The sequence below is a fragment of the Vigna unguiculata genome, chromosome 9 (assembly GCF_004118075.2).
Source record: "Vigna unguiculata cultivar IT97K-499-35 chromosome 9, ASM411807v1, whole genome shotgun sequence".
Taxonomy (NCBI): Eukaryota; Viridiplantae; Streptophyta; class Magnoliopsida; order Fabales; family Fabaceae; genus Vigna; species Vigna unguiculata.
In genome coordinates, this window is record NC_040287.1 from 25,826,004 (window position 1) to 25,836,531 (window position 10,528).

The following is a 10,528-nucleotide window of genomic DNA, read 5'->3' on the forward strand; positions in this document are numbered from 1 at the left end:
AAGTTAGATAATGTTGTTATAAAGTTATTTTATGACATTTATTGGGATTAAGTAAGCTCCTAGTCTCGCCGGAAAGAAATCCTATTAAATTTTGTATCACTATTTTTTTTTCCCGTGTTTTCTTTAAGCCAGCATTAAATAAGTATATAAATTTGATTTTGATAACTATTCTTCTATTACACATTAATTTTCATAATATCACATACATGTCCATATTGTTAATTCAAAAGTAATCAAAATCAAACTCAAATTTATTTATTTCTCTATTAAAAGAAAACACTGAGAAAATTTTAGAAGTACCAGTTTTAAAGGTAGTAAACTTTTTTAATCCTAATTTAACCTTATTATTTGTTGAGGTTAATAATAAGTATTTTTTTAGCTTCTCGATCTATAACTTTAATGATAGTTATAGGTTATTTTTCAGTAAATAGCCATTGGTTTCTTATCACATTATAGCTGATGAATCAATGTTTCTACAAGGACAAGGAAACAACATCATCAACCAGGTATTTCGGGATATTATTGGTAAACATTATCGGTTAACCTTGAAGTATCTGACGTAAATAATGTGAAAGTAGGCGAAAAAGGGAAGAAGAGTGGAACAAAACATATGATTCAGTCTATAGCTCTTGTTAAAAGTCATGTATAATTATACATGGAAATCTGTACAAATTAAATGCCACAGCAGATAAATCAATCAAATTCAGTAGCTGCAGAAATTTTGCAAGAGAAATCTATAAGATACAGGCAAACACAAAGTCATATTGCAAGCCTTGGTTTGCAGAGCAATTGGCATGTTTTTGGTCGCAATGTTCTTCAAGCTGCCAATGGTTCCTCCATAACTGTTTGCATCATAAATAATTAATTAAAAGTTAGATAATTTCTTTTCTTCTTTTATCTCTGCTTTGGAAGTGGACAAGAAGTGGAAGATACCTTTTCTTTTAGTAGATACTTCAGCATCACTGGTAACTGGTGCTTTGGTTGGGACATCAGGAAGATCCAACTTTTCTTCGATTTCTTCATGAGCTGAGTGAGGAACTTCAGGAAGATCTTGTACTGTAAGCTGAAGCAACAAAATGAACTCTGTCTAATTTCCATATCTAAGCCTCTTTGATTCAGATAAAAGTTAGAAGTAATTCCAAATTATAAGAAGTGGGAAAACATATACCTGGATTTCCAAGTCTTCAAATTCTGCTAAAATCTCTTCCTCATCTTCTGCTGATAATTTCTCGCCCAGTACCGCATTAATTTCCTTCAAATTCAACAAAATTATGGCAACCATCAGTGAGCATCAAATGTAAACAGGGCATATGAAAAAAATAGTAAAGCCAAATAATAATAGTACTTTCAAGGCCCAGTTTTATCAATCTTGGATAGCAGAAAATGGCAGAAAGATAACAATCCGCTGTTTCATATAGTGGATAGAAACGTAGGCAAATTGTGCAAGTTACAAAGCAGCTGGAATATATTATATATACCAATTATATATGTATAAGAAAAACTGTGATCTATGTATGCATATAAAAGATAAAATGCGTACAAATTGGCATAATACTTATTCAAAATTTCAATTAGGCAGAGACCCGTCATAAGCAGGAAAACTGAAGTGTAACCACAATAGTAAAGTCAAACTCACATCTTGATAGGCTTTAGCTTCAGCAGTGTCATCCATAAGTTTCTGAACATCGTCAATGTTTATCTCACTTTGTATGGCTTTCATTGCATCATTACCAGCCTTCAAACTTTCAAACACAGCCTTCTGTTTGCTTGCCAGTTCAATATCTGCTAACTGAAAAAGAAGATTGTTATAGGTGTATAATCAAGTAAAAAGACAGCAATGTTAATGCAGAAAAGATAATTGTAAAGCCATATAAGATGCAAACAGGTAGCAGTATAAAATGAAACAAAAACAAAGACAGAATATATAGATGACAGAATAATAATATAAAAATATTACTTGCTGCTCAACATTTATGAGCCAAGTATCAACTTGCTTCAACAGTTCTTCTTGTGTCTTCTTTTTCTTCAGTGCTAGCAAGGCCCTATCCTTCTTCTTTTCACGAATCAAATCTCGTGCAGCCTGTTTTTCTGCTTCAATAACTGCATCAAGCTGGAAAACACGAAATGATAGAAAAAGTTGAAATATCATAAGAACGGAAACTTATTGAATAGGGTATATATTAGTTAAAATTTGATGAGACAGGAAATAAAATGTGCAAGCATCATCGGCATTCTAACAGAAAATCTAATTCAACTGGCTACTCTTCCTATCATCATACTTGTAAGCCTCCTACAGAAGTTTATTTTCAAGCCAACTTATTGCATTTGTCTTGACAAGTTAGAAGTTTTGCTGAATTACCATGGGGTAAGAAACAAAAATGAACGAAGAACAAAAGAAAACAAACGGTAAATAAAATCAATGCCTCTCTAGACTTCACCACGAAAGACATGCATGAAAAGTAATGTTATCAGTTATCAATTGCAGATTGCAGAAAATGGCAGAAAGCCAATGATTTGCTGTTTCGTAAAGTAAATAGTGTTAAATATTGATATATATGTGTGTGCGTATACAAAAATCAATTTGTATAGAAAACAAATATAGAATACATAAAAGTTAGCATTACATTAACTCAGAAGTTCAATAGGCTGAAGAATTGTCAGAGATAATAGGAATGCGTGATGCATTCCGCAACCAGTGGCTGCAACAGCACACAAAGTTGCAATCGAGGTTTCAAAAAATTCCACTATACGATAGCTCTGTAGCAGCTATTTAACAACACCGGTAAAAAATGTAATTAATAGCAACCACACACTCTCAACATCATACCACGATGCAATTTCAATTAGAAGCATGCTCTATAAACACAAAAATTCAAAAACATGCTCTATACCACGATGCAATTAGAAAAATGTGTTGGTCTTGCTTGGAAAGTGATAGAAATTGGATCAGAATTATGGAGAAACTAAGGAAATTCCCCTGATTAGAATATGATTGCAGAAATTCAAGGTCTCCCAATGCCAAACGGCCTCGATCCTCTCAAATGACAAAATAACCTTCTCTGAGTCCCTCCTTCTATTTATAGGCAAACGCCCTATTTCTTATCCAGCCCCCTCCTACAAATTCATATCCAACTAACTAAATCTAGCAATGCACCCTCAACTAACATTTACCTATCACAAAATTCAGCTCATTTATTCTTAAATTGCAAGTGGATATCATATTAATTTGAATGGAACATATTAAAGTGCAGGACCTTCCCACTGATTTTGCATCAATTCTTATGAGTTAGTTTCCACGAGTTTAACATGGATAAGAGGTTGTAACATTATGAAAGCGTGCAATGTTTGGTGTTATATGGTATATTTGGTTAGAGGCTTACATCAGACATAGCAATTATATGCATAGTTGTGAAAACACATTTGTTCATCGGAACTAGCCATGTAAAGATCCCAAAAGACCCAAATTCATCTATGTGCATCTTTATTGATCATATTTTTTGCCCTATTGTCTTGTAACATAAAATTCAATCACAGAGAAAAAAGAAATGATTTTTGGAAAAAGAGGGAAACCTTCTGTTGATATTGGGCGAGTTTGCGTCTCTGGGTCTTGAGAGCGAGGATTGCTTTATCAACCTCTGTTACCTTTGGCTTCTTCACAAGCAAATTACCCATAGATTATTCTGATCTGAATTTCACTCTCCTTAGCCTACAATCGTCTCTTAATTTGTGCTTGGACTTCAATCGAATGATGGTTTATCGATGATTATAGTTCTGTTGGAGCTGCCAGCGAGCTTTAGTTTTACCAGACCAAACACACACTTTTACAGGGTTTTGGTCCTTCCTGCACCAACCTGTTACCCTAAGGAAAAAAAGAAAAAGAAAAAAACCACTGTGATTGTCTCTCTTTCTTCGCTAATTGAGTCTATTATGAAGATATCATATTTAGGAGTTTTTATTTCTCTTCATCTCTCCTTGTACTAATCTTTATTCTTCAATTGAAATGTAGTATTTTTTTTTAAGTTACTATTAGTTAAACATAATAGTATATAAATTATTTATTATTAATTTCAAAGTTAATTTATAGGTTTAAAGATATTAATATTAATTTATTAAGAAAGTTAATAATAAATAATTTATATATTATTAATGAAAATACATGTACTATGTTCTTGTGTGTATTTTTTTATTATAAAAAATTATTAGTATAATAATTATTTAAATACATGCAATTTCGCTTGTATACGTGACAAATTGTGTTAGTGTGTCTATTATCTGTTGTAAGCAAACTAGAGTTCTACAATGTTTAGTTTAGAAATGAATTAGTGTCTTGAATTCTTTTTATTAATATTTTGCAAACGTCTTTTGAATCAATAGTACGAGGAGTTTGAATTTCCTCAAAAACTTGCTTAGATGAGTTTTGTGCATAAGTTTTTAATTTTATTTTGGTCATTTGTTTCTTTATTTTTTCCATTTAATAAGAGATAATCTTGTTTTGTGCCAAAATAACATTGAGTATCCAGCTCCAATATTACTTTCTTGTAAGGTTGGCTTAATGATGGACTTGATGATCACCTGTTCTTAATGCATCAATGATGGTTATTGCTTCTTCAACATCTTTGGTCATCATATCCTCCATCCGTGTTTTAGGTCTTGATGTGAATTGCATCATGATTCAAATGGAAGATGATTAATGCACTACTTTGCTATAATTTCTACGTAATTAGTCTGTTTAAATAATGACCCAAATTGTTTGTAAAATTGGTTGACCAAATTATGTTTTTGGTTAATCAATTAATGAACTCTAGTTTGGTTTTATTTCAAGTTGTAATAATGGCCTAATTAGCAACCAAGTCATCAGCCTTAGGAAGGCCAAGAGGATGCATAGTTGAATGTTTTTGGATGACTTTTGGGTTGCCTCAATTTCAATTACAATCAGTCATTAAGTAGTAAGATCATTAATAGCTTAAGTGGGATGTAATTGCAAGTTATAGGTCTTTTGTAATTCTTATGGTTAAAGCTTTTATATAACCTGGATCATTTTTATCAATGAAGACAAATTGAGTTTTATTTAGAAATATTAGAGTTTATCTCTTTTAGCTTAGTGAGAGTGATTCTCCTAAGTTCTTGAGTGATTCTAGAATCCTTGAGTTTTACCAAAGGTCCTTCATCCTTTTGTGTGTTTAAAATCTTAGGCTTATCTTCCATCCTTGGAAGTGTGACGTCTCTCAATTTCCACTCCATCTTCTTATCAATTTCCATTTTCTACTTTTAAACCAATTTTCAAATTTCTTGCTTATTAGCATTCCAACCTGGATAGATTTGTAAAACGAATCCACCCCTTTGGATTTACGTCAGGTCTTAACCCGTTGCAGAACATGTTTAGTTTATCCACCTCATCAATGCCATGATTTGGGCATTGTTTTAGCAATGACTTGAATCTTTCCCAAGCTTCATAGAGAGGCTCATATTCACCTTTAGAAAATGTTGTTATAGATGATTTAGCACTTACGTACTTAAATGGGGGGTTGGGGGGAATCTGGTCAGAAATTTTTTCTTGACATCCTCCTATCTATTTAGGCTTTCATTATAATGGGATTGCAACCATGTTTTAGCTCTTCCTATCAATGAAAATGGAAGATTCTAAGGTAGGTTGAATCCTCATCTTCATCATTTACTCTCATGGTGCCAATGAGTTCATAAAAGGTGGATAAGTGGTTGTAGGGATCCTTGTTGTCCAAATCGTAAAACTAGTTTGATGTGATCAAAGACAGCGGACATGGCTTCATTTCTATTGCTTCTGTTAGTATGACTATGCTTTGAGAGTTGTTTAGGTCTAAGATTTTGAGCATAGTCTTTAAATCTTCTTTTCGGTTCAACATTATCTGCCATGATTCTTTCTTGAGGTTGTTGTGTGATTTCTAAAGTGGATGACTCCTCGTGATGCCTTTCTTGTTTCTTGTGTTTTTTAGTCCGATTGTTGCTCCTTTTTGTAGTCCTCTTGATCTCAAGACCAAACAATCGATTGCTAGTTTGTTTCCTTTTTTACATACAAAAACTAAAAGGAAGAGTGAACACAAAAAAGCAATTTCTAAACTAGGATAAAAAAAATTACTTTACAAATATAAACAAATTTACAATAAATCCAAATTATTACAGATTTCTGATTACAATTGAGTCAAATCCCCAATAATGGTGTCAAAAGCTTAATAGCCATTAAATAAAGCAATCACACCAGTAAGTGCACTAGTTCAATTGTAGTACAAAGTGTCGTATCCACAGTGATTTGATCAATCTGTATTAAAAAATATAACTTTATTTGGAAACGTGATTTTAAATAGATTGGTTGTAAATAACCGTTGTGATCCAGAAGTTCAAGATTAAAGCGGACAACTCAATGAAATTAAACATGATGAGATTATATTTTTCTCCCTATTCTTAAGCACAAATATTGCTTTATTGAATTACCAAGGTTCATTTATTGTTTTTGAAGTACACTAATGTAGTCTTATACCCATGTCTGCAGCCTAAGACCTAAAGTATTCAAGCTTAATGCGATTACTCTCTCCTTGATGAATGAACATTTACATTAATGATCAATAATCTATCATTAGATAAAGCATATAGATGCATGTCTGTCACCTAACAACATTAAATGATCTAATTGGATCTATAACTTAAACTAGCTTTTGTCGAATTTAAGTTAGATGAGGTAGATGAGTGATCAGTTTATCAAGCAATATGAAGCAAATTAAATCACTAACATATGAAAGAACACTTGAATAAAACAATAAAACAATACCAATACACAAGTTCAGATAGCTACATCCAATCCCAGCACTATGAAATTCAGCAACTCATATTGATACTAACATTGGATCCTATGAGTGGTTGCCTTTCCCCCATATCTCTTCTAATCTAAGAAATATTACAAGTGAAAGTGCAGGAGAAGTCCTAGAGAAAAGTCTAAGAATCTAGATATCTAAAACATGGAGGTTTGTTATGTTTTCATAAAAATTCTTGTCTTGGTTGCATCTCCAAACATGGTGGCCAACTTATGAGTTTCCCTTCCATATGGGTTTCCTCATAGTTCAGGCTCTCTTTGTGATGTTCAACTCAAAAGGTTTCCTTCATGGATAGGTTTCCTCCATGGTTAAGCTCCGAAACATGGTGCTTCAGATTGCTTCATGGTCAAGTTCTCCTCGCGTGGCTTAGATACCAACTTTGTTACTTAAACTATAAAGAAAAATTTTTAATTATATTGAAATCGCCTTTTAGCGCTCAAGCTATACTTCTAGGGCTCAAGCTATTTGACTCTATTTTCTTCCAAAATGCTTTAATTCACAACAAAATTGCATTAAATCTCCACACATGCTTCTATCCAAATGCTTTTAATGAATTCTAAATTAAAGAGAGTGAAATATCAAGTTCATGAAAGATAATTAAACAATAAGTGTCAAAATGTATGTGAATTATAAGTAAAATAGGCATTTATCAATGGACCAACACAAACCCTCATCTTCTTCTTCCAGAGGCGTGAATCCTTCTTCTTTCTCAACCCATTCACACCACCATGGGTTAGCTCTACTATCATCGCCCACTACCGCCCTTATCTAGAGACACTACTGGTGCAACCGTCACTAATGGGTCCACACCACACACGAACGAAGATATGAGGCATATAAATAGAGATGGATGTGGTCCCTTTCCATTTTATGCTTCAATTACTCTTAAATCCTTATTAATTAATTAGTAATAATGTTTGTACAATAGCAGAGTTAATAAGGTGAGGTTTGCAACCATTTATATATTGTGAGTTGACGTTATCTCTAATCAATGTGAGACTTCCTATAACATCCCTACTTTTAATAAATTAGATTATTTACTTTATCTTTACTTTAAATTTAAGAGTTAGAAAATAATGTGATTTTACTAATGTTTTGTATTATATCTAGAGATAGTTTAAACATTAAAAAATAAATCAAGTAGTTTTAAGAAATACTATAACTAAGTAAAATGAAAATAATAATACAAGTAAATAATAAGAAGAATATATATATATATATATATATATATATATATATATAAGAATTATTTAATTAAAAAATAAATAAAGAAAGAAAGAAACTTCTAAGAGATGAGAACATGAGTAGACAAGGAAATAAGAAAAAGAAAAAAAATAAAAGAAAAAAAAGATAAGGAGATTTAAAGGAGTTTATCTTAATACATGGAAGATAAGAATAATTAAATGTGATAACCTTACATTTAATGCATGCATTCATTACTTGGACAAGTTGGCACATGAATGGCTTGTAAATGGATGAATGAAATGAATGACGAAAGAAAGATGATATAAGATTACTTAATCCACATGTATTACATTTAATGCACATGGATTACTTTGAAAAATTTTGGCTTACCTTTCATTAATGAAAGGAATCTTATCCTAGCCTATAAATACATGGAAGAAATGTAGAAAGAGTGAAGGTGAATTACATGAGAAAAAAAAAAGAGAAGAAAAGAGAGAGGGAGAGAGAGAGAGAGAGAGAGAGAGAGAGAGAAAGAAAGAAAGAGAGAAAGTTGAAGCAAAAGATTCAAAAGAGATCTTAGTCTTATAGAAGTATCACTAGAGTGTCCCCTCAACTAACAAGGTCAAGGGGGTGTGAGGTTAAGCTTTTTCTATGTTAATCTTGATAAACTCATGTGTGTTATGCTAATCTTTTTATTTATTTTGAATTATATACTATTTTATTTAGTTCCATTTAACTTATTTTTATTTATTATTTCTCTATTTCTTTATATTTATATTATGTAACTTATCTCTAGTTAAGTAATGGTCCTATTTATTTCTCTCCAGTTACACATTGGTCCCATTTATTTATTTCATTTAATTTTATCTTTAGTTATGCATTGATCCTATTTAGTTATTTCATTTAATTTTATCTCAGGTTTTGTTTATTTATTTTATTTAAATATACCTCCAATTATCCGATCACATACTGGTTTTGTTTATTTATTTCATTTAATTTATCTTCAATTACGCACTAGTCCTATTTATTTATTTTATTTAATCTATATCCAGTTACGCATTGGTCCTATTTTATTTAATTTATCTCCAATTATGCACTGATTTTGTTTATCTAATTTATTTTATTTATCTCCAATTATTCACTGGTTTTATATACTTATTTTATTTAATTTATCTTCAGTTATTACTGGTAGTGTTTATCTATTTTGTTTCATTTCCTCCAAAGTTACGTATTGGTCCTATTCATTCATTTCATTTCATTTATCTATAGTTTTGCATGAATCTTTATATTAATTTATACTTTATTTTATACTTTATTTTATTTTATAACATTCTAATTCGTATATAGTTAATTATTTAAAGTTCTTGTTCTGATTCTTGTTTTGTTTTATCATTATTTTATAACTTGAAAAATATAAAAATAAAGTAAAAGCAAATATTGTTTTATTCATTAAGCTTGGATAAAAAGAAAGTTACATATATGTTTTATTGTTATTTTACATTCTTTGTGTATGGTGTATATATATTATTGGTAAAAAATGACATAACTTGATAGTCATCACATTTTATGATCTTTGAATATGTCCAAGAGTATGTCCGTTAAGAAATAATCTTAAGTCTGGTTTCAATAAGTTGAGATCAAACCAATGTCAAAGTGTTTGTATTTGAGAAGTCACAGTTTGGTACATCGCAATATGAAAGGCAAAAATATTGACTTATGGATAATTTATATCAATATCTTTAGGAGATATTAAAAATATAAATAATCTTCTATTTTGATGTAGAACTCTTAATATTATACAAATACATATTTTTGTAATATTTCATGACTATTGATATATATATATATATATACATATATATATATATATATACATATATATATATACATATATGTATATATACATATATATACATATATATATATATATATACATGTATATATATGTATATATATATATATGTATATATATATACATATATTTATATATGTATATATACATATACATGTATATATATATACATATATATATATATATATATATATATACATATATGTATATATATATACATGTATATGTATATATACATATATAAATATATGTATATATATATACATATATATATATATATATGTGTGTATATATGTATATATACACACATATATATGTATATATATATATATATATATATATATATATATATATATGTATATACATATATATACATATATATACACATATATACACATATGTGTATATATATGTATATATATATATATGTATATATGTATATATACATATATATGGAGATTGGTGACTTGAGTAATGTCACCGACCAATTGCGCGTCAAAAAGGTTGGTGTTGCAAGCAAAACATAACTCCAAGCGATCGTACGCTCGTATGCCTTCAATGTGTGGTGGTGGACCCCATTGGTGACGGTTGCACCGATGATGTCTCCATCCAAGGGCACTGCGGCAATGGGCGGTGGTAGTGGAGCTAA

The 10,528-nt window shown here is 30.3% G+C and overlaps 1 protein-coding gene across 1 annotated transcript; it reads right to left on the reverse strand.

Moving 5' to 3' along the window:
* Positions 1-597: 597 nt before the first annotated feature.
* Positions 598-3,924, reverse strand: LOC114162239 (vacuolar protein sorting-associated protein 20 homolog 2-like). The gene is made up of 6 exons (XM_028046066.1): positions 3,571-3,924; positions 1,958-2,110; positions 1,637-1,789; positions 1,169-1,252; positions 934-1,063; positions 598-842 (listed from the first exon to the last, which is right to left on the reverse strand). Exons 1-6 carry the CDS (start codon positions 3,670-3,672, stop codon positions 817-819), a joined length of 648 nt encoding a protein of 215 aa, XP_027901867.1. The 5' UTR covers positions 3,673-3,924; the 3' UTR covers positions 598-816.
* Between the last annotated feature and the right edge of the window lie 6,604 nt (positions 3,925-10,528).

What these genes read in the sequence shown, in the direction of transcription:
- LOC114162239 (XM_028046066.1), bottom strand. Translation starts at nt 3,672, where the DNA reads ATGGGTAATTTGCTTGTGAAGAAGCCAAAGGTAACAGAGGTTGATAAA. An exon ending in TCGCCCAATATCAACAGAAG is followed by an intron (nt 2,111 to 3,570) that starts GTTTCCCTCTTT and finishes CGTGTTTTCCAG; the next exon opens with CTTGATGCAGTTATTGAAGC. An exon ending in AAGCTAAAGCCTATCAAGAT is followed by an intron (nt 1,253 to 1,636) that starts GTGAGTTTGACT and finishes TTGAATTTGAAG; the next exon opens with GAAATTAATGCGGTACTGGG.